Source organism: Mesoplodon densirostris, chromosome 1 (genome assembly GCF_025265405.1).
Source record: "Mesoplodon densirostris isolate mMesDen1 chromosome 1, mMesDen1 primary haplotype, whole genome shotgun sequence".
Classification (NCBI taxonomy): Eukaryota; Metazoa; Chordata; class Mammalia; order Artiodactyla; family Ziphiidae; genus Mesoplodon; species Mesoplodon densirostris.
In genome coordinates, this window is record NC_082661.1 from 47964222 (window position 1) to 47989218 (window position 24997).

The window sequence follows — 24997 nt, forward strand, 5'->3', positions numbered from 1 at the left end:
TCTGTTGAACAATCCATGGGCAATCAGTAAAGAGCTTTATTTCCCCTCTGCCCCCTAACCCCACCTGTGCAAACATACTATGTGGACTAGTTGAGCAATCTAGACAGGTCCTAGATTTGGGTCACCCTAAGATAATAAAAAAGTGTCTTGGTCACTTTTAGTTACAAAAAAAGTCTCAATCCAGAATCTGCCTCTGAATTGAAGAGGGAATGAGGGACAGTATGATGCCATCTTGGCTCCGTCTGCCTGTGGCAGTGTTTAAGATGATTTACTTCCTCATGAGGCTTTTGTGGGCCTTTCTGATATTCCCTACAGCTCCTCTTTCTCCACAGCTCCACTCCTAATAGGCCATGAGAGCCCTTTTAGCTTCTGCATCTGAACCTACGTTTCCTGTTGCTGTCTGCTGAGATAGCCCTGCCCCTTGTTATTCTTGGATGAGATGCATAAAGCCCAATTACAATCATTTCCTTTGCAAATCCTACTTAGATGGGAAATCTGGGGAGCAGTTAGCAGCTAGTATTGGGGACCTCTGTCAGAACTAAGACAGAAAGATTCTTATTTTAACATCTTGTAATAAACAAACAACTAAATAAAATTCCAGTGTGGATAATTAATGCCAAAATGTGAGGGGAGGTACAGAGTGGTGGAATGTGGAGGGCAGAAAACTGTGTGGTGTGTGATATGGTGCAAACAAGAAAATGCTTTGAAGTCAGATGGTGTAATTTGGAACCTGGGCTCTGACATTTATTTATTTACTGAATTAAAAAAAATTGTGGCAAGATATACATAACAAAATTTATCATTTTAACCATTTTTGAACAATTGAGCGGCATTTAGTATACTCCCATTGCTGTGCGACCATCACCACCACCCATATCCAGAACTTCCCATCATCCCAAACTGAAACTCTGTACTCATTAAACGATAACTTCCCTTCCCCAAGTCTGCGGCAACCACCATTCTATTTTCTGTCTCTATAAATATGGCTGTTGTAGGTACCTCATATGTATGGAATCATACTTTGTCCTTTGTGTGTTCTTTTATTTTTGCATCTGTACGTTAAGCCTAAATAATATCTGCCTTGTGAGGACATGTGGTGTGAGAGAATCACTTAGGATAGTCCTCGTTACAGAGCTTGCCTTCGACAAATGTTTCTTTCCTTTAACCTTATTTATTCCTAAACAGCGAAAGGACCCTGATCTGCGTCCCAGGTAAACTTGTGCGCCGGCGCTCTCGCCCTCTGGAGGGTAGGCAAGGACCTTCGGCCGACTCGACTTGAGATCTCGCGAGACTGTCAAACATGGTAAGAGGAGTGGGAGGAAGGTTGTGTTCTCGCGAGAAGTCTGCCTTTTCGGCCCTTGGCTTGTGTCGGGCAGTGCCTCTGTACGCGAAGGTCTCCTCAGAACGCCCGGAGCTGCACTCGGAGGTGGTAAGGACCGGGGCGGGGCCAGCGGGGCGGGCGTGCCTTCTCCCTCTCTCAAAGCCGCGGGTCGGTCTGGGGCGCCATGGCCGCGTACCGGACCGGACCGGGCCTGTCTGGGCCTGCCTTTCGAGGCCGGCCTCTCCCTCGACCCGCTTTCCTCGAGGGCGGCCTCCTCCTGCCTACCCGCCGGCCTGGGCCTGCCCTCCTCTCTCTGGCCCTAGACTCTCGGCCTGAGGGCCACCTCTTTCTCCCTGCCCGGCCTGTTCTCCCTTCTTCGTCCTTAGACACTCTGGCTTGGGGACCACCAACGGTGTCTGCCCGCCCGCCCCCCGGCCCCGGCTGTGACAGCTCCAAGTTTTTGCTCCCTGTTGCCGAGGTCACTTGGAGCAAGGAGGGGCCTGTTTTCCCGAACGGGCCCAGAGTATATACATTCCTAGCCTGTTGGGTGGAAACGCGAAGAAGATAACGTTTTTTCCGGCCCTCTACCCGCCGACACAGCGTCACTTACCGTAAAGTGCTTGTAGTTCTCCCAACAGTTCCGAGAGGTAGTTCCATTATCTCCTTTTTACAGATGAGAAAAGCGAGGCTTGCTAGTTCATTGACTCATCCCACCAACAATTATTTAATTCAGTGCCTATATGTTCAGGATGTTGAGGATATAGCGATGAAAGAAAATGGGCACAGCCCTTATTTTCATGGAACTAAATTCTTGTGGCAGGAGCAACAATGATCATATAGTCTTAAGTGTCACGTGATGTAACAGGGGTGATGCTATCAAGAATGGCAGAAGGCGGAGTGCTAGTGTCTGTTTGACCCCAAAGGCAGAGCTTTTTTCACCATACCATTTTGTGTTGTTTTCTAATCAGGGTAAGGTTCACCATAGCATAACTATTTGAACCGCCTACTTGGTAATATGGAAATATGGCTGTAGGGACTATTGAGTTACTTCCTGGGTGAGAACGGGGCAGGTAATCATAGCTGGCTCATTTCTGCACAGGGGTACTAATGTGACATTTCTGAACTTTAAAGAACCTCAGAGCCTTTGAGGAAGACACACCCAAATGCTGCAATGGAGGTGGGGGGGTGTGGTGCATGTACCTTTGAGGCAAGTCACTTGATTTGCTCTTTGACGGTTTGCTAGCTTGCAGATTTGTTAAGTAAGTGAGATGGTATATGTAAAGTCTAGCACGGTAACATTTCTTACATTTTAATATTCCTTCCTCCTTTTCTATTGTCCTTGGGTCCCCAGGGAAAACCTAGTGGTCTAATTTTTTATGATAACTGTATTTTGTGTTTAAATAAACTTCTACAATTATTACTTTTGGGCAAAGAGGTCTTTCAAAAGTGGAGAAGCCTGGTGAGCTATGCAGGGAAAGTAAGATGTGATTCTCAAAGAGGGAGGAGCTATCTTATTTTAGAATTACATAGGTTTCCCCACCCCACCCACATTTTATTAAGATTCAGTTGGTTCAGCTGTGCCAGAATCTCTGGAGCCTGTGTAGGGGCTTCATAAAACTGCACAGGCGATTCTGATACATATCCCTCCCCCACTAGCTTCCTGGCTAGTGTTTTATGATCATTTCCCTCCTAGAGTAAGTGTTGGCATACTGGAAGGCATTCAGAGCAGTGTTTGCTGCTGATGGACTTCTAAATCACAGTCTATTTCAAAGTTTCCTTATTTTCTTAGTTTTCGGTGACTCAATGGCACAAATTTTCCTCTAGATGGCAAGTTTACCATTGTGTCCTTGGGGACTATCACAGTATGTGTCAGCTTAGACACTCAATAAATATTTGTTGAATGAATAAAAAGAGATAATAAAATCTTGACACCTAAATGATCCCTTCAACACACATTGTGTGGTTGGAGACCTTAGACTCATCTGGCATTAAATCTTGGTTCTTTTACTTGGAATCCTGTGACTGTAGGTAATATATCTAACCTTGTCAAGCCTTAGTTTCTCTGTTTTTAAAATTGTGTTGATACATCACTAATCATTAGAGAAATGCAAGTCAAAACCACAATGAGGTATTACCTCCCACCAGTCAGAATGGCCATCATCAAGAAATCTACAAACAATAAATGCTGGAGAGGGTGTGGAGGAAAGGGAACCCTCTTTCACTATTGGTGGGAATGTAAATTGATACAGCCACTATGGAGAACAGTATGGAGGTTCCTTAAAAAACTACAAATAGAACTACCATATGACCCAGCAATCCCACTACTGACATATACCGTGAGAAAACCATAGTTCAAAAAGAGACATGTACCACAGTGTTCATTGCAGCACTGTTTACAATAGCCGGGACATGGAAGCAACCTAAGTGTCCATCGACAGATGAATGGATAAAGAAGATGTGGCACATATATACAATGGAATATTACTCAGCCATGAAAAGAAATGATATAGAGTTATTTGTAGTGAGTTGGATGGACCTAGAGTCTGTCATACAGAGTGAAGTAAGTCAGAAAGAGAAAAACAAATACAGTATGCTAACACATATATATGGAATCTAAAAAAAAAAAAAAGTTCTGATGAACCTAGGGGCAAGAAGACGGGAATAGTGATGCAGACGTAGGGTATGGACTTAAGGACATGGAGAGGGGGATGAGTAAGCTGGGACGAAGTGAGAGAGTAGCATTGACATATAGACACTACCAAATGTAAAAATAGATAGCTAGTGGGAAGTAGCTGCATAGCACAGGGAGATCAGCTCGGTGCTTTGTGACCACCTAGAGGGGTGGGATAGGGAGGGTGAGAGGGAGATGCAAGAGGGAGGGGATATGGGGATATATGTATACATATAGCTGATTCACTTTGTTATACAGCAGAAACTAACACAACATTGTAAAGCAACTATACTCCAATAAATATGTTAAAATAAATAAATTGTGTTGATAGTGCATACGTACCTTAAAGTTTCGTGAGGACTAAATGAGATAATGTGTAAAAATAAAAGTCTTGGCACATAGATATATTAAATACTTAACCGAAGCCATTCTTTTTTTTTTTTTTTTTTTGCCGTACGCGGGCCTCTCACTGTTGTGGCCTCTCCCGTTGCGGAGCACAGGCTCCGGACGCGCAGGCTCAGCGGCCATGGCTCACGGGCCCAGCCGCTCCGCGGCATATGGGATCCTCCCAGACCGGGGCACGAACCCGTATCCCCTGCATCGGCAGGCGGACTCTCAACCACTGCGCCACCAGGGAGGCCCTCTTTTTTTTTTTTTTATATAAATTTATTTATTTATTTTTGGCTACGTTGGGTCTTTTGTTGCTTCACGTAGGCTTTCTCTAGTTGCAGCGAGCTGGGGCTACTCTTTTGTTGCTGTGCCCATGCTTCTCATTGTGGTGGCTTCTCTTGTCGTGGAGCACAGGCTCTAGTTGCGTGGGCTTCAGTTGTTGTGGCATGGGGGCTCAGTAGTTGTGGCTCACGGGCTCTAGAGTACAGGCTCAGTAGTTGTGGTGCACGGGCTTAGTTGCTCCGCGGCATGTGGGATCTTCCCGGACCAGGGCTTGAACCCATGTCCCCTGCATTGGCAGGCGGATTCTTAACCACTGCGCCACCAGGGAAGTCCCTGAATCCTTTCTTCCAGCGAATATTTATTGAACATCTACTGTATAACAGTGAACAAAAAGACAAAGTCCCTGCCTGTGTGGAACGTATATCTTCTAGTGTGTTTTCTGAAGTGGGATCAGAAAATAAATGGTTTCTACGTGTCAGATACTGATAAATACTATGGAGATAATTTAAAAATAAAATATATTAAGGGGGAGTGTGTGGAAGGAAGACTTATTTTACATAGGGTAGTGAGGAAGATGACACTAAGGAAGAGGAGTGGGCACGATATCTGGAGGATAAATGCAAGGACCCTGAGGCATGCTGGAGGAGCAGCTCCAGCCTCAGAGAATGAAGACTGTTCACTATGCAGGATACACAGTGGAATGTGCTTCTGGGTCAGAGAGCACCTTATGAGTGTTACTGAAATCAGTGAATTCAGTGTCTCTGTATACTTACTAGTTAGGTTGCAAGTCTAAAGTGATTATGATAAGGGACCAACCAGTATGTATATACTGGATTAAGTTCATTTCATGAAGGAACTATAGATTTCCATGGCAGTTTTATTATTCTTCCTGCTGCTTTTTGGCCCTCCTAAAATTTTGCTCCGGGTTTTCACTTTGGCTTTATTTCCAATATAGGTATGTCTAAATACATTGTTATGACATACAAGATGTAAACAATGCAGATGGCCTAGGCTGATAAGGAGGAGGCCAAGTTGACCACTTTTGCTCTGGTGAATTTTTTTTTTTTTAATAGATTTTATTTATTTATTTATTTATTTATGGCTGAGTTGGGTCTTCATTGCTGCGCGCGGGCGTTCTCTAGTTGCGGCGAGCGGGGGCTACTCTTCGTTGCCGAGCCAGGGCTTCTCATTGCGGTGGCTTCTCTTGCTGCGGAGCACGGGCTCTAGGCACGTGCGCTTCAGTAGTTGTGGCTCACGGGCTCTAGAGCGCAGGCTCAGAAGTTGTGGCGCACGGGCTTAGTTGCTCCGTGGCATGTGGGATCATCCCGGACCAGGGCTCAAACCCGTGTGCCCTGCATTGGCAGGCGGATTCTTAACCACTGCGCCAACAGGGAAGCCCTGGTGAATTGTTTTAATAGTGTTTCTATCTATGCTTGTCAGTTAGAGGAGCTGCCATATAGTCCTTCTCAGCTTGTCTTCTTTGCTTGTTAAATCATAACATTACAGTCATAATTTGTAAACTTCCCACCTAGCCGACCATACCTCAAATTCTAGCAAGTCATCCTTACTCTGAATTAAATAGATTCACTGGCAAGTGAACAAAAAGTTATCTTGAGGGTGCTTTTTTTTTTACTACTGACATGAATGCTCATTCTAACTCACTTAGCCATTCTTATTCCAAGTCGTCATCCCTGACTTTGCTTGGCTCAATTATGCAGTGGAATCAAGATGTTCTTTTTGAGGCAAGGAGTATGTTTGGGTGCTAAATATTCCTCTTATCTAGCATTGCCTTGAGTCCTTTACAAATGTAACAATTTGGTTCAGTGAAGGAGTGAGTAACTGGCAACATAGGTTGAAAGGCTTTTGCTTGTCAGTTGCTCATAGACAAGAAGTTAGGTCTTTTAATACTTAGACAATTACAGATTTCATAAGAACATGATCTCAGGTATATTTTGAGTTTTATTTTGGCATATTTTCTAGTCCCCCAGGCTTTAGAGGAGGGAAAATATTTTATAACTTGCTTACTTCTGTGGGGAAAAATGCAAGGTGTTTACCATATAAAATCAGGGATAAAATGATATTATTACTGTGATGGTGGATAAATAACATGTTTTCCTAACCTTGGCTATATTGCGGGAAGTTTCAAGTTGAAGATAGGGCACAGCCCTACTTCTGAAAGCTTACCAAACTTCTGTGATGTCAGCTGGAATTTCTGTGGTACTGCAAAATCAGAGAAAAAAATCCAGAGTTGACTGTAAATACAGTTAATGTTTCCCCTTTAACTCACAAATCAGCTGGTGCTTGTGAATCTATATAGCTGGGCTTTGATGGACTTGGCATCAGGAAAGACACATTTTATCAGTGCCTATCCTGGAATCATAGTTTCTGTAGCAATATCCTTGCTAGTTTTGTCTTGTTCGAAAGAGAACAAAAAGTAATAGTTATGGTAGAAACATTTCCACTTCTGAAACATTTCCCTCCTGAATTAATGCAGGCCTTAGTGGGACATCAAGTTGATTACTTACGTTTGAAGCAGAATTCTACCATAGTTATTGTGGCTGGTCTGAAATTGAGCATTCATTTATCATTTATTCATCCATCCATTTATCAAACATGTATTAAGCCTCTGTTGAGTTGAGGGCTACAGCACTGCACAACTCCAGGGACACCATTCTCTTTATGTCAATTCAATAGAGCACATAGAATGTAAAGGGGGGTTGGTAATGCCATGATACCGATAGCAGCCAGTCTGTTCAGCACTAGGGTGTACAAAGCCAAATAATATGTGGTCCCTTCTCTTGGGGACCTCTCAGGCTAAGGAGGCAGGCATGTAACAGTAAGGATAACATGTGTTACAGGTGTCATGCTGGAAACTTATACAGATTACAGTGAGCCCAGAGGAGGCAGCAGTTAACTCTCTAGGTCAAAACTATTGAGGAATGGGATGCTTGGTCAGGAAAGGCTTAATAGTGTTGGTGACTTAAGCATAGTCAGAAAAGCAGACAGGTGGGGAGAAGGGGAGGAACTGGCTTTGCTGGCAGAGAGAGCTGGGAGAGCCAAGCTGTACAAGGCAAACCAGCCTGGTCTATGCATGGAACTGCTGTCTGGAAGATCACGGTGTGGGCGCTGCTCTGGGGAGACAGCAGGAGAGTCAGGCTGAAGCCAGAAGACAGAGAACTTTATTTATTAAAGAAATTTGGACTTTATCCTGTAGGCAGGGGGGAACCATTGGAGAGTTATAGTTTATGCTCTCTTTAGATGAGATGACCTGCTAATCTACCAGGAAATAGATGGTTCTCTTGTTGTGAGACACCGTAGAAATCTTGAAACATAAGAGAGGTAAAATGCCTTATGACTTTTTCCCCTTTAGAACTTAAACATTTCATAAATATGCCAGGGCAAATAACAAAGCGTAAGGGAGTAAAGAGGTGCCTGCAAAGTCTGAATGCAGAATTCTTGTAGATTTTCATGATTTTTTCTCTCCCCGGTCTTTTTATATTTATATACTCTTTAGTAAATCACATCATTATAGTAACAACTAAAGCTGTCATAAACAGAATAACACTGACTCTCAGTAACTGTGTAAGTTCAAGTGAAGAAGAGCTGCAGCATTTAGTGTGCTGAGGCATTGGCCAGGATCCTTTAGAGAGGGCATAGAGACCACTGGTTATGTAGGTGATGGTCCACAAAGTTCCTACTGTATTTATTTACATTGTAACTATTTTGTAGTGGCATATAAAAGAAGTGAAAGTTCTTGACATTAGTCATATTTTTACAGACTGAGAATTCCTTTCTTCTAGCCATTGACTTAAAGTATAAATACAAAGGGCTATCAGATTTTAACTTACATCATTCAGAGGTATGTATCTTCTTTGTATCTTCACAAAATATGTTCTCCAATGAAGAAATTTTGAATTCAGAGATAAGTTGTTCTCTCATTATTTTTGGTAGTGAATGTCTGAAGTGGGATCCCAGAAACTGTGCAACACAGATAAAGCAGGCACTTCCATAAACTCTATTCATCTGAAATCTGAGGGATGCTTAATTGAGGGTGATAGTCTTCAGTGTCCACTGGCCTTTGCTTTTTGTCAAGTGGTTTTGCTTTACTCTTACTGTTTATGAAAATAGCTTCATATGCATAGATGAGAGTAAGTATTTTACATTAAAAAAATTGAAGGGAATGACAAGGCTGTATAGAATTCTGTCTCTGGCCTGATGGGATATGCAGACTTTGAGGATTATTTTCGGAGAAAAGGGCATCAAAGTAGAGTACCATGAGCCTGATAATCATCAGACAGGAAGTACTTACTATGTGCCAGGTACTGTCTTAAACATTTTTTGTATATTAATTCATATAATTCTCATTGAGTTGGGCCCATTATTATTGTCCTCATTTTACAGATGGGGAAACTGAGGCACAGATTGGTTAAGTGACTTGCCTAAGGTTACACCGCATCTAAGTGGCAGAGCCAGGTTTTGTATGGAAACGGTCTAGCTCCAGAGTTCATCCTCTTAACTACTTTGTATTATTGTCTGTCCTGGTGGAGCTTTCATTTCACTATTGTATTCCCAGCACCTAGAATAGAGCTTGGCATCTGGTTGGTGCTCAGTCAGCTTGTTGAATGAGAAGCATCCATGAGTGTTAAATGCAGCACTGGATTGAGGCCGCGTGGGAGTGTGTTTGAGAGAGAGACAGAGGGACGCTGGGGTATAGGTAGAGGTATGTCACAGAAGTGAGATGCCAGAGCCTGAAACAAAAGCCGGGGCTTGAACCTCAGTTAGGCTGACAGTGGTAATCTCAGAGGGAGTCAGGAGCTACTGGCCAGGAACATTCCAGTAATAACTCCGGAAGCCTTCTGACTAACCCACGTTTGTTATTTCTTTGTAGTGATTAGCAGCAAAATCCTTAAATCAAAGACGTCTTGACGATTTGGGGCGCGGATCGGGGTGGACACAGGCTAATCGCTGGAGCAGGTGGGCCGAGGAGAGGCTGGAGAGGAGCCCCTGGCGTCCCTCGGGGCTCTGCGAGCTGGCTTCGCCTTGAGCGGTCGGGCGGGGATGGTGGCGTCCAGCCGGGAGCCCAAGCTGCTTGGAGCCACGCCGGAGCCTTGCGGGAGGCTGCGGAGGGTCCTCTGGCAGCTGGAGGGTCTCGCGAGCCGCCCGGGTGGGCGAAGCCTCCGGCCCCACCCCGGCGCCGACGTGCGCGCTCCCGCCCGCCCGTGGGGCGCTGCCGGGCGGGCGGGGCGCGGCATGAGGGTTCAGGTAACCTTTGTCACCCTGGTCGCGGATAAAGCAGCGTTCTGCTTGCCGGGCAGCTCGCACGGCGGGGACCTGGCCTGCAAGGAGGTACGTCTGGCAGCGCAGGGCCGCAGCGGGAGCCCTCGGGGTGGGCTGCCCTTCGGCTGGGAACGGGCCCTTCGGACGGGTACGCATGCACGGTGCTCGTGCCCGCTCGTAAGCGGAGCGTGAACGGGCGGCTGCGGCTTCCAGGGAGCACGGGACCCAGGCTTCTTAAGGCGACTGTGCTCCTAGAAAGTGTTGGGGAACCTGGAAAGTCGCATGAGTCACTGTTGCTTTTGAACTAGAAACGCTTTACTTGGCATTAGATGGTAATGACCAATATTATGGTCAGTTTTCAGTTACTGCTTCGGAAAGTTGAAGTGCTGGAATTGATTGCTCATAGTTACATGTATAAAGGTAGATCTGAACGCAGTAAGGTCTGAAGTGTTAAACGATCTTAAAATGTGCTATCGTGCATTTATTACCTTATTTTGTTTGTTTCTTCAGGAATTAACCTTTATTTACATGGTTTTTAAAAAAATTACGAAGAATCAGATCTTGAATTTCAGAAACTATTAAAGAATTAAAGGGTTAGGATAAGATACGTATAGATAACCTTTGAGTTAATGAATTGTGTGATATAAAAACTTTTGTTTTTTAAAACTGACAGTAAGAAGAAAGAACATGTTAAGAAATGTCTCAAGGTAAAATTGCATGCGGACTATTACTATAATTTTTTTCCTGAAAATTTGTACAGATGTTCTGATATATATTGTCTTATCAAAGATAACCAAATGGGCAGTTACTGTTTCGAATTTAGTAATTCATAGAACATAGTATCTTATGGGTCTGTTTTTAAGGACTTGGTCTTTTCGCAGTGATTTAGATGCTAGGAAAATAAGTGAAAAGTGGACACCTTTTTTGGAGAGGAGGGCCATTTGGGAAGGGGGGACAAGCAGTGAGACCTGGAAGGTGCAGTTAGAAATGATATAAGCCTTCATTCAGACAGAGGAATGGAATGCGGAATGGTTGTGATAAGATGCGAGATCAGAACCCAGGGCTCTTGCTCCTGTCCTTCATCTTGGAAGTGTTTTGATTGTTCTGAGTCTATCATGATTTGCTGTTTATTTTTGTTAGCATTATCTAAGGAAGACGGTTCTGAAAAATTGTTGTAATTTATTGAGGACTATGAGAATGGACTGAGATTCTTAATGGAAGATGTTCCATTAGTAACCCATTGGAATGTTAATTTTAATCTTTAGTGTTGGCAAATAAAAAGAATTTATGGGTGATAATACACTAAAGGAAGAACAAGCTGGTCAGAAGGAGAGAATCCAGGACTAGACCCTAGGAACCCTAGTTCTAAACCCAAATCTGCGTGTAATGGCTGTGGATGGGTCATTTAAACTCTCTGGGGCTTTGTGGCTTCATCTTTATGATGAGAGTAGTCTACTAAAGAGATGGCTAAGGTTTTTCCAACTTTAAATTGTGGTTTGTGTCGGTCACAAGAGGGTTATGGCTCTTTGGAAATTTTATGGTTAAACCATATTATAAGGACTTAGCTTCATTTGTGGTTTGGTTGCTCAATTCTGGTTCCATGATCTTTGGATTTCATAACTAGATTTGTGCAAAGCATTGTGCAAGTATGGCATATATAGTTTGTGGAACTCTTCTTTGAGGAAAGCTCCAGGTTTTCCTGGAGCCTTATTCATTTGTTTGAGGGATGTGTGTGTTTCCCCCTCGATCTCTCTCCTCCTCCAAAACCTAGAACAGGAACCATAGAGGCAGGGAAGTTTTAGAAAGCACTTAAACTTTTAACTTGTCTCAAAAAAAAAGATACACATTTAAGGCCATCCTCTGTTGAAGGTGGTAGGGCAGTAGTTTGGATTATAAAGGTGAAGAGAAAAAGACATTTTTAGTAGTCTTTCATTGCTCTGAATTTTAGAATTAGAGCTGATTTGGTCTAATCTTTTTACAGGTAAGAAAACAGGCAAAAGTGTGTGTACACTTGGTATATATTAGAGAGTTTAGACTGCTGAGTTTTTGCCATAAAAACAACTTGCCTTTTGCTGTGTTTTATAGTGAGAGAGTATATGGGGAGCTATATTTATTAAACAAGTACCACATCCTCACCCCTAAGTCTATGAGGTTAAGTATTGTTATCCTCACTTATTTAATTAGGACATTAGGTTCAAAAAGGGCAGATGGTCCAAGGTCATAGCATTGATTAATGGCTAAATGATTCTAAGTCAGGGCCTCCTCACTTCAAAGCCTTTTCTAGCTTCAGTGCTGCTTTCTATATAGTCCATAGGTGGAGATTCTTAAGGTCCCCATAATTCAGCTAACCAAAAACAACCAAAGCGTTAAAAAGTGCAGTGTGCAGGGCCTGGGTTAAGTGCCTAAAGGCAGGTACTGTCTCACTTTAACTTCATTGCAGCACTTCGTAGCTACTGTCATCGTCCACATTTTTCTAGAGGAAACAGAGGTCCAGAGAAGTTAACTCGCTCATGGGTCTGAAGGTTGCAGATGGAGCTGGAATTCTGGTTTGTCAGGCCTCATAGTAATCTCTTAAACATCATGCTTGCTACATTGGCTCTCCAACCTGAAAGGAATGGTGAATTTTTGAAATTGACCATATGAGCTAGATAACTCATACACGTCTCTTTGGATGGGACATTTCATAAAGCTAGCTCAGGCTTCACCTTATTGTGGTTTGAATTCACCCATGTGGTGGAGTTCTTGATTTCAGCTCTGAGGGCTCTCTCCTCACTGCAGTACAAGAAGGCAAACCTTTGCACAGCTTCTTTCTTGGGATTTAAGCTATGGAAGCTGACTGCCCCTTGACCGCTCCACAGGGAGGAGGAGGGTCAGAGCCAAGGGCAGCGAAGGGACAGACATCCCTGGGGCTGGCCGTAAAGGAATGAAACAGGTTTTCTTAATGGCTTTAAAGACCCCTACTCTAACAAGGTTACTGTTTTGAAGGATAACACTCATTTTAATTTGAAAACAAGGGATAAATATGTGGGGGAAATCAATTTTGTAACTTTTAAATCTCATCCTATTTTCTATCCATAGCTGATAAGGGGAAAGTCCAATTTGTGTACTTTTGCCATATTCTATTCTTGTTAGGCAGTTGTATAGTATTTATGATGGACTTGAGAAGACTTCTCTAAGTCAGCACTGTATGCATTTGAATTTGTCTCCCACGAGATCTAGAGTTCTAGGGTTTTTGACATTGTGAAGCAACATTTTGACTTAATGTTATTGTTTAAATTTTACACTGTGCCAGGCATTGTGGCATTGCACACACATGGTGAGGACCTGAGAATGGGAAATATGGCACAGGTGAAAGTTGGTTAATACATTTGAAAGACAGCTAAACATGCTTTGCATATAAGTAACTTAAGTGAAAAGTGAAGCAACTTGTGGTAATGAGGTGACATTCCACTCTCTGAATATGAGCCAGCATTTCACTCGTTATGCAGGTATTGTTCAAATTTCCTACAGTGTGCACTAAGTGCACACTAATGGTGTGCTTAAAACAGGGCAGCTTACAGTGTGAGAAAGAAGGTAGCAAAGTAGGTGCAGCTGGTGTTTCAAGGGTTGGAAAACAATCTCCAAGGGGATTCCTGTCGAATCCAGTTAATGAAGCCCTTCCATTTTAGAGATCATTATGGGGAAACACTGTGGCAACAAAATAGCAGGGGGAAGTTAGAAAATTTCCTGAATCTTTCAGGAACTCTAGTTCCTGAATGTGAATTTTCTGCTGAGATGGTCAAAAGAAAGCCTACTGGGCTTCTTCCTCCTGCTGTCTTATTTCTGAGGGTGGGGAATCACAGTGTTCGCCCGTTTCAGCTTCTAGCTAGCCACCTGGCCCTAAACCTCGGCCTAAAGATGCAGTGTAGGCCAGAGTTCCCTGTGTCTCGGATGAGCAGTCAGCCATTTGCACTGTGTAGACTGCTGTTCAGCCAAAAGCTGGCTTGCTTCTCTGAGAAGGTTGTTTCCTTCAGGACTGTTAGGAGGTTCTTTTCTATGTTGCCTCATGTCTCCTGTTAGTCCTCCTCTACTCCTTTGGGTCATTCTGAACAGGTCTAATTCTATTTGACAGGCCTCCAAGTATTCCAGAATAGTGATCTTGTCCTCCCAGAGACTCCTCTTATCTAGACTAAACAGCTTCCCTTCCTGGAGAAAGTTTTCATGGTTTTGAGGCCCCTTTCTTTTTTTTTCTAAACGCCTCTTTCTGAAGTTTGTTAGTCAGAAAGAAGTTTCAAAATCAGTCTAATAAACATGGAACTGATTAGTGGCAAACGCTATACTTTTGGTAAATGTAGTCAGATAGCATGTAAGTAATTTTCCCCTGAGATCCAGCACACTGCTAACTCATATAGAGCTTGCTTTCAATTAAAAATCTCCATCCTTTTTTACATTTATTCTCTTCCACTTTGCCCTCCCCCGTTCAAGTAAAAAAAAAAATCTACATTTTTGTTTTATAAGATTTAGCAGCTATGTAGAGATTGTTTGGAATCTGTTTTTGTAACAGCCCCGTGTTATCTCCAACTTTAATATCTGCCTTCTGTGTTTTCATCCAGGCAATTAGGGAAAACAGTTGAGTAATTGGGGAAAACAGGGGCATACCTCTAAATACTTAACAGACTGGTTTCAATTCATTATCCTTTGAGTACTTTGTAAAAAATAATTTTATGATTCAATTTAGTTGGCCTGTTTTGCCCATGTTCACTTTGTCCACAGAGATGGTATACAACCTTGTCACAAGTCTTACTTACTATTGTCCAAATATATCGTGTCTAAAGGATTACGTTGACTGGCCAGTTTAGTAAAACTACCCAAGAAGGAAATAATTTTGGTGTCACAGGGCTTAGTGAATCCATGCTGGGCTACTGTGATCACTGCTTTCTTTTTGTAAGTATTTATAAACCATCTCTGATTCTACATCTATCCAGGATAGACATCAGACTGTTCTTCCAGCAGTTTTTGTCAAGCTTTGCTTCATTGCTTTTCTGACAGTCTTCTGTCCCAGTCTCATATCATTATATCTTGGGTTATGTGGTATTTTTCCACTTCTGTTTCTTCTCCTATGCTTATTAGAAAACTCTCTGTAGTTTCCCACACCAGTTTCTCTAAGTACCTCCCTTATAGCAGAATCCCATGAAATTATTTTGTCAGATTTACATTCCTGAGAGCTTCCTAGCTATGAAGGCATCCCTGAGTTCTTTCTAAATAAAAAAGGGGGGGAATAAAAAATTTAATCCTCCCAATAAATTTAGGTTAATGCCAGATCTAAACAATGTTCTAAACTCTGTGTATTAGGTTATTGGTTTGCAGCTTCTTTCCAAAGTAATTATGGGTCCTTCTAGACCTTTTAGTCTTCAGCTCTAAATCTGTAAAACGAGAACACATCCCCCCCTATGACTTCAGGTATGTAAATAGAAACAATCTAGTGTTCTTTTAACTCTGTGGAGGCTATATGCCCTACCAATTCAGGCAATTTAGTGTATTTTTTCAGAAATATCTGTTCCCATGTAAAGTGTAACTAAAGTAGATGCATAGGATTTTTGGGCAGGAGCACAGTAGTGGTGGGTGGGGAAGAGGAGGTAATATTTATTAAGGGTATACTATGTACCAAGTCCTATGTCAGAAGTAATCTAAGTAGTTGGTAACTGGGAGCTGGTTGGAATAATCATTTGGGGGATGATTGCAGCGTGGTTTTTGGTCGTAATTACGGTGCAATTTGGATTGTTCTTCTTCTTTTTTTTCTTTTAAAGGAACAGGGAGCAGAATGAGTACCTCACAGGACCAGAGTGGCTGCTTCAGTAATAAAGAACCCCATTTGAGGTGTTGTGATGCACGGAGGGACTTGGAGCTTGCTATTGGTGGAGTTCTCCGGGCTGAACAGCAAATTAAAGATAACTTGCGAGAGGTGTGACGTGCTTTTCTCTTCCCTTGTCTGAACTCTTATTACAGGGCTGGTTAGAGCATGGCGAAGGGATTGGCTTCTCCAAACCCAAAAGTTTTACCCCATGCCTTGCATGGTCTGCCTGAAATGTTGGTGCCTTTGATTCCAAAGGGAAAATAAAACAGATGTTAGAAGAGTCTGGAAACTCCTGCACCACCTTAGAGAATTCAGTCCAGCGTGCATTTTTTTTTTTTTTTTTTTTTTTTTTGCGGTACGCGGGCCTCTCACTGTTGTGGCCTCTCCCGTTGTGGAACACAGGCTCCGGACACGCAGGCTCAGCGCCCATGGCTCACGGGCCCAGCCGCCCCACGGCATGTGGGATCTTCCCGGACTGGGGCACCAACCTGTGTCCCCTGCATCGGCAGGCAAACCCTCAACCACTGCACCATCAGGGAAGCCCCAGCGTGCATTTTTGATTGCTTCTGTGTGTGGTCCCTGTGCCAAGCACTGCCATCCGCTAAAAAGTAACAAAGTGAATGAGCTCAGCTTATTGAACTGGTCAGTTGTGTTCTTAATGCATAAAGGATGGCACTTCAGCATGTCCCCTACCATCTGTTAATTTGGTATTGGCATGGTTTTGGTGGTGGCATGGTTCTATAAATGACTTAATTGTTAGAGCTAGCCAGAACGAAATCTGTTCCTTCTGTTGGCCTAGTAGTGTTCTGCTGGTGAGTGGGTAGACCAAGTGTTACATGACTTTGAAATACCACTTTACTATCCAGAAAAAGGTGTTTTAAAATATAGTTTCTTGGGGCTTCCCTGGTGGCGCAGTGGTTGAGAATCCACCTGCCGATGCAGGGGACATGGGTTCGTGCCCCGGTCTGGGAAGATACCACATGCCACGAAGTGGCTAGGCCTGTGAGCCATGGCCGCTGAGTCTGTGTGTCTGGAGCCTGTGCTCCGCAACGGGAGAGGCTGCAACAGTGAGAGGCCCGCGTACCGCAAAAAATATATATATATAGTTTCTTATGTGGATTCTCCTGGATAATTTATAGCTGTTATGATTTTCTTCCTTAGAATTTTTATACTTATCCCTCTTTTGAATCATTCTTTATGCTTCCAGAGACATTTAGGTTATAATTTTACATAAACTGTCTACCCTAATGGTCTTCTGGCTGTTGACATGTAGTGACACATCTCTTTACTAAATTGGCCTACTGTAAATGTGTTGCTCATTTGTAGGGTGAGAAAAGAGGTAAGGGCTAGTTATTAAGTTAATATTCTTGTCTTCTTCCACTGATGAATTTGTAAAACTATAGGTTTTCAAATTATGTGGAAAACTTAGGGGCATCAGTATTGCATGACATATCCTTGTATTTTCTCTTGACTCCTTTAGGACACCCAAAATAAACCTGATCCTTTTAGAAGAAGGAGTATTGAAGGAGGATTTTGGAGCTTAGATATGCATTTATGGCTGGGATTCTTAAACTAGGTCCATGGGGCTTTGGTGGTTCCATGGATGGGATTCAGGACTCAACGCTGAAATTATAGGCAAAATTTTGAATATGCATTTTTCTGGGGAGACACTCCGTAAATCATTGGATAATCAAAAGGATTTGTGACCCCCAGAAGTTTAGGGACCTCACCATTCTGTGGGAAACACCATTCTTTGAGCTTATAGCACTAGTGAAGCTAACATATATATGTTTTCTAGGTCAAAGCCCAGATTCACAGCTGCATAAGTCGTCACCTGGAATGCCTTCGAAGCCGTGAGGTGTGGCTGTATGAACAGGTAGATCTTATCTATCAGCTTAAAGAGGAGACGCTACAGCAGCAGGCCCAACAGCTCTACTGGGTAAGATGACTGCAAGGCCATGATTGGTTTGAATATGGTTTCTGGTTTTCAGAGACTTTTTCCTGTAATGCAGCATTAATACAGATCAGATAAAAATTTAATCTCAAGTGCTATTTGCTATTTGTTAACTTGGATACACTTGGTGCTTTTAGTATCATTGTGGCTAGATGGTTTCATTTTTCTTACAGTTGCTGGGTCAGTTCAATTGTCTTATTCATCAGCTGGAGTGCACCCAGAACAAAGATCTAGCCAATCAAGTCTCCGTGTGCCTGGAGAGGTAAAGACCCTTTTTGCTTGTTTTGACTTTGGCTCTTTGACTTCGGTGTATTAAAAAAGAGTCACTTTGGGCCTCCCTGGTGGCGCAAGTGGTTGAGAGTCCGCCTGCCGATGCAGGGGATACGGGTTCGTGCCCCGGTCTGGGAGGATCCCATATGCCGCGGAGCGGCTGGGCCCGTGAGCCATGGCCGCTGGGCCTGCGCATCCGGAGCCTGTGCTCCGCAACGGGAGAGGCCACAACAGTGAGAGGCCCACATACCGCAAAAAGAAAAAAAAAAAAAAAAAAAAAGAGTCACTTTGTAACTCATTGCATGATTTGGATTTAACTTGATGTCTCTGTTCCTTGGATAAGATCGTCCTGCTTTATATATTTAATATCATACTTGGTGGTACATGGTTAAGTCATCTATCTTTGGTTGAGTTTCTTAGAAAAGTACAATCATTTAAAATAACTCACAATTTGGTTTTTATTTTGGATGAATTTGAAATAGATGTTTCTTTAAAATAGCCAGTATTTTTTTTTTTTCCTCCAGACTGGGCAGTTTGACCCTCAAACCTGAAGATTCGACTGTTCTGCTCTTTGAAGCCGATATAACTGCCCTGCGCCAGGCAATCACCACGTTTGGGTCTCTTAAAACCATTGTGAGTAGTGTTCATCTCAGAAGGTTCATAGTGAGCTTCTCAGGTCTGTGGCCTCACAGGTGGTCTTAAAAATAACACATTTTCACTGTGAATAGTGGCTTTCTTGAGAATTTGATAAGCTTCAGAAATTTCATTTTCTGATTAAATTTATAGAGCATTAGGCTGGTAGTGCTTGGAATGTGGTATTGACTCATTGATCATCTCTAGAATTCATCTTGTATCTCTTTAAATACCTTTGACTTCTTTCTTATGAAATTTATGACTTGAATGGTCTTTAATATAGAGTCAAATATGGTCTCATTTGGGTCTTGTTAAAAGTAGTAATACTACCAATTCTGGTGAAGGTTTCTTACATGAAGATAGTTATGTAGTACAATAGATAGGGAACTCTCAGATTTTATAACTACTTCATAGGTCAGTGAATTTAGTGTAAAGAATATTTATTCTAGTGAAATGTAACACTTTGCTTAATACTTTTGAAATTTAGGGATTACAATTTCACTTTTTTGGTATGAAAGCATAACATTAGTAAACATGATTAATTTGCTTTTATCTTATAGCAAATTCCTGAGCACCTGATGGCTCATGCTAGTTCATCAAATATTGGGCCCTTCCTGGAGAAAAGAGGCTATATCACATTGCCAGAGCAGGTAAAATGTCATTTTGTTTCCTGTAACTGAGTTATTACTTGGCTTATATTTCTTTTGGGTTTTGATTATATCACTTTTTTTTTTGGCTACCATTTATTTGTAAATAGGCACCAGTGGTAATAAATTAGTTTATGCAATTAAATGCTTCCCTTGAGACTGAATGTCAGAAATTTAGAGGTTTTAGAGGTGTTGAGTAAGAAAGTAATTATCAGTTAGTTCATAGGAATTATCATTAGCTCTGATTGGGTTGGTTCTCTCTTAGGGATCCTTCTCTTTATCATCCACAGAGGTGATTTACTTCTAAAGGCAATGTGAATATAGGATCCTAGGGCCTCTCACTGTTGTGGCCTCTCCCACTGCGGAGCACAGGCTCCGGACGCGCAGGCTCAACGGCCATGGCTCACGGGCCCAGCCGCTCCGCGGCATGTGGGATCTTCCCGGACCGGGGCACAAACCCGTGTCCCCTGCATCGGCAGGCGGACTCTCAACCACTGCGCCACCAGGGAAGCCCAGGATCCTAGAAGTTTTGAGTTGAGAAGAACCCTGGAGATCAGCTATACTCCTTGTTTTGTAATTGTGAAAATGGAGGCTTAGGGAAGTCATTTGACTTGTGCAGGGTCAGCACCAAGCCAAAATTAGAGAACTTGGGTCTCCTGCTTTTCTGGCAAACTTTCTACTGCATTTGACATTGCCTTGTTAAGCAGCAAAGTATTATGTGATTAGCAGAAATCAGCATCCAGCACCACAGCTGTCCCTCTCAGCGAATGGCTCCTTGGAAGCAAACCTGCCAGCAGTCGCCAGGCTCCTTACATACCCAGTACCAATCTGCAGGACTGGCTCACCCAAAAGCAGACCTTGGAGAATAGTCAGGTTTGTTGCTGCCTTTATTGTTTCTGAGATAGATGAAGTAATAGATGGGGCTAGTTATTAACTGATAGTGTATGTCTTTGTTTGGTTTTTAGTTCTAGTCTGGGAAACATATATCTTTTAATAACTTTTTATTACAATAGTGACACCTCTGCACTGTAGATAAAAAGCTTAGGAAAAAACTGTGCAAAGAAATACAAGCCCATAATCCCACATGCAGAAACAACCACTGTAACATTTTTGTTTATCCATACATATACTTTAAAAAAAAATCATGCTGTAACTTTTGTTTTGGCTAGCAGATTTTTTTTTTACTAATAGAGCATGAATATATTTCCCTGTCATTTAATTTCTTCCATAAAATCCTTCACAGTATATAATATTTCATTGATTGGCTCTAAACTTCAGTTTTTCTGAATATAAATACATTTCCTCTGCATGTCCAGGAGCTAATTATTTGTGTACATTCTTGATTAGTTCTTTAGGAATAAATTCTTAGACATGGCATTCCTAGATTATAGTTCTGCAGACCATTTTAGACTTTTGCTACAGATTGCCAATTTGACTTTGCAGGAAGTTGATACCAGTTTATATTCCCACCAGCAGAGTATTGAAGAGACCTGCTTCCCTGAAACTTCTCTAATAGTGGTAGTCATTTACAAGTTTATTTCTCTGAATTTGACACAAAGTAACAGTAAAAACTTGTTTTCAGTTTCTTAGATTACTAAGGAGGTTGAGTATTTTTCATGTTTATTAGCCTTCTTTGATGACTTGTCTCATCATATCCATGGCTCATTTTTGTCTTCTTTATTCATAAAGTCACATATAGAAGTACTAGTCTCTTTTCTATAAACTGCTACAAATGCTTCCTCCTAGTTTCCCTTGTTTATTTTAAAACTGCAGAAAATTGTTTTAATGTAACCATATATTTTAATATCTTAATAGAGAAATCCCATCCCTTTTGGCTATGTATATACTTAAATTTAGAAACATTGGGCAGTGTAGTAAATGCAAGTAGAAGTCTTATCATCGAATCCCAAAGCAGTCATAATATTCTCGCAAACTAATATTGTGTACTTCTTATGTAGACTTCTGCCAGAGCCTGCAATTTCTTCAGTAAAGTCTGGGGTAACCTAAAGGGCTTGGAAAATTGGCTCCACAAGAGTCAGCAACAAGAAGTTTCTGAAAAACCAAGTTACCAGAAGTGTAACAGCCATTCTACTACCAGTTCTTACTCCACTGAAATTGAAAAGGTTGGAGATCTAGAGCTTCTTGATCAAGATGAGATGGAGCTTTCTGATTGGCTGGTGACTCCCCAGGAATCCCATAAGCTTGAGAAGCCTGGGAATGGCAGCTGTGAAACCAGTGAGAAGTTTAAGCTCTTGTTCCAGGTGTTCCAGGAGACCTATAGTGTGAATGATTGGCTTGTCAAGCCTGATTCCTGTACCAATTGTCAGGGTAACCAGCCCAAAGGTGTGGAGATTGAGAACCTGGGCAATCTGAAGTGCCTGAATGACCACTTGGAGGCCAAGAAACCCTTGTCCACTCCCAGCGTGATTACTGAGGATTGGCTTGTCCAGAATCATCAAGACCCATATAAAGTAGAGGAGGTCTGCAAAGCCAATGAGCCCTGTACAAGCTTTGCAGAGTGTGTGTGTGATGAAAATTGTGAGAAGGAAGCTCTGTGTAAATGGCTTCTGAAGAAAGAAGGAAAGGATAAAAATGGTATGCCTGTGGAACCAAAACCTGAACCTGAGAAACATAAAGATTCCCTGAATATGTGGCTCTGTCCATCCAGAAGAGAGGCAACAGAACAAGCTAAGTCACCAAAGGCAATGGCTTCTTCTAGAATTGCTGATTCCTTCCAAGTCATAAGGAACAGTCCCTTGTCAGAGTGGCTTATTACCCCCTCATGCAAAGAAGAATGTCCCAAGGAAGTGCCTCTTAGAGAGGACAGAGCTGGCATACCAAAGCTTACAAGCCACTTGGCCACTTCCTGGTGTCCCTTTAACACAGCTGACTGGGTCTTGCCAGGAAAGAAGACAGGAAATCTTAGCCAGTTATCCTCAGGAGAAGACAAATGGCTACTTCGAAAGGCCAAGGTGAGCACAACACATTAAAATAGCACCTTTTGAAGTATATTTAATACATTTTTACTTTCTTAATCCCAAACCTTGCAAATGGGCCAGATCCTTAAATATCTTAACTGTTAAATATGGCTTAAGTATTAATTTTGGTGCCATGTTAGCAACAGAATGGAGGATTTATGATTATTCAGACTGAAATTTCTGTGCATTTTCTAGGCCCCAAATCCCCATCTGGCCTATTTTATTGCTACTTATGGAAAAGATTAGGGGTAGAGAAAATAGTTGTCCCCTTTGCTCATTATTAGAGTGCCCAACATTTACATCATTCTTTATAGACACTACACTATTTGAAGATGAATTGTTGGTCTCACGCCTCCCAGTTGTCATGTAGCAATCCACCTTTTGTATTCTTGCAGGAAGTATTACTTAATTCGCCCCTACAGGAGGAACACAGCTTTCCCCCAGACCGTTACGGTCTCCCAGCAGTTTGTGATCTCTTTGCCTGTATGCAGCTTAAAGTTGATAAAGAAAAATGGTTGTATCGAACTCCTCTACAGGTGGGTACATGCCATTAGTGCAAATATTAGTTTTAGCTGCTCAAAGATACTTTGCCTTATATATGAATTCATACTTTGCTCACTGAACTGTATTCCTATTAATGGTTTCTATGTTAGGTGAAGTGGGAAAAAGATCACAAAAATTTCATGTATTTCACTTGAACTTGCTCCACGAAGTAACGAGGACATACTTGAAAGTGACCTTTCAAGATGATGTAGCTGTTGGGAGAATTTTTGGAGCCTGTGTGGATTGTAGTAGCTTATTGAGAAGTGAGAGCTTCGGGGTGGGAAGAAACTTGCTTTTTATCCTGCAGTGAAGTGACTTCTTATCTATGGGCTTTTCTTTACAGATGTGAAGGAATGGAGTACTAGAGTCAAGCAAATTTTCTGCAGATTAGCACAAATCCATGAGCTGAGTAACTGCGGCTTGCCAAATCATTGCGTTTCTGGGTCTGATGTACTTCCTTTTCTGCCTAATTTTGAACTAGTGAAGAGAAATATTAAATCAAATTATGAGTTACCGTGTAAAAGAAAAAGGCTGTTTGTTGATGTTGAGGTGATTCAGTTCCTTCTTACAGAAGTATTAATTCACCCCTACACTAGAAACACAGCATCGTTGTGGGTAGGTCTTTTTCATAAGCCTCCATGGCTCCTTAGTTTGGGTTGTTATTAGAGGTACATTAAAGCACTGTAGTTTTAAAAATGAAATAGTTTTATAATCACGGTGTGTTGATGTATTCTGAAACTAGTAAACTTACCTAACCTTTTGATTGCCCTTCTTTGGATGCTTCCCCTTCTTGTGGGTTTTCTTCCATTAACGGTGAATTCTTCTGTTTAATTAATGTACAGTATTATTTCACACAAATAATTAACCTTGCCAATATAATGGTTTTTTCTTATCAAAACATGTATTAACAATCTTAGCAATTTTTGACATTAATTACAAAACATTTTAGCTTACATGCCAGATTCTACATTATTTTTTTTTGAAACAAACTCAACTATTTCAAGTTTTATCTTTATTCCCTTCTCTAAATGTTATTATTGAAGTATCTAGACAGCTCTTTCAGAAGGGCTCCATATTGCTTGAAGACTATATTCAGGGTAATCCTAGCCTCTTTCAATATATTCTGAAGAACTACAGGCAGAAGAGCCCCACTGCTGACTAATCAAAAAGCAAAAGGCAAGACATGTTGGAAATGTAGTACTTGAACTATTCACTATCCTAAATGTTACTGGTGCATCCTGTGTAAATGGAAGCTGAACTGGATACCTGGTGCTTTTAACTAGGCATAAATTAAATGTCCTCTCACTGCAAGCATAGCATACCTACAGCTTATAATGCAGTGACATTTTAGTGAATAGGCCGTTCTGAACACTGTGCCTTGGGGTGTTTATTGAAGCTTTATGAAAAGTATTGATGTTTCCTTAGCATCCCTAAAGTTATGTCCATGCTTTAAAAAGTTTCTCTGTAGGAGAGAAATGGTATTTATACCATGTTTTAAAATTCTGTAAGATGAGACATCTTAGCTGCTTTCCAGGCTTTCACACTATTAAGCCACTCAACTTGCCTATGTTATTGGAAATACTTTTAAAGTTTGTGATGTGGTCATCTAGAAAGCCCTTTTGGGAAAACTTCACATTCCCAGTGTCATTGCCATACAACTTCATTAGAATTCTTGACCCACAGCTGAAACGAGCCTATTATCTTTTAGTTCCCCAATACCATTTAGAACTTTAAAACTAAAGGTGGTGGGTAAAAACTTATGGAGCCTTTCCATTATCTTAGGTTGCAGGAAATTTTGTAGTTTTTGAGGTTTAACACATTGTGTATCCCTAAATTAACAATCACTGTGCTAATGAGTGTAAAACATTCTTCTGCATTGATGGATTTTGTGCCTCCCTCCATTAAAAGCATAACAGCCATATAGTTGTCCTGTGATTTGTAAAACACCTTGTCATAAAATTATATGAATGCGATATCCTTTGGTTAGGAATACAGTTGAGAAACACTTGAACATAAAGTGTTTTTATATTCACTTAAATATCAATGTATTTTATGATTCTTGAATTAGCAAATAGGTTATTACTAACTTCCATTTTGTCTTATACACTCTTCATAATCTACTTTTAATTTTTAATCTGCTGTTGCAGGTAAGATATTAAACTTTTTCTTTTTTTTTTTTTAAACTAGAGGACTTCAGC

The 24997-nt window shown here is 41.7% G+C and overlaps 1 protein-coding gene across 2 annotated transcripts; it reads left to right on the plus strand.

The window, feature by feature from the left end:
• Positions 1–1410: 1410 nt before the first annotated feature.
• Positions 1411–24718, plus strand: NCOA4 (nuclear receptor coactivator 4). 2 transcript variants are annotated; one of them, XM_060103076.1, is made up of 10 exons: positions 1411–1429; positions 15728–15882; positions 17573–17713; positions 17902–17990; positions 18523–18631; positions 19192–19281; positions 20005–20151; positions 21237–22250; positions 22652–22792; positions 23143–24718. In XM_060103076.1, exons 2-10 carry the CDS (start codon positions 15742–15744, stop codon positions 23146–23148), a joined length of 1878 nt encoding a protein of 625 aa, XP_059959059.1. In that variant the 5' UTR covers positions 1411–1429; positions 15728–15741; the 3' UTR covers positions 23149–24718. The 2 variants fall into 2 exon arrangements, with proteins under 2 accessions (XP_059959059.1, XP_059959067.1); XM_060103084.1 differs by having other exon boundaries at positions 20008–20151.
• Positions 24719–24997: the final 279 nt, after the last annotated feature.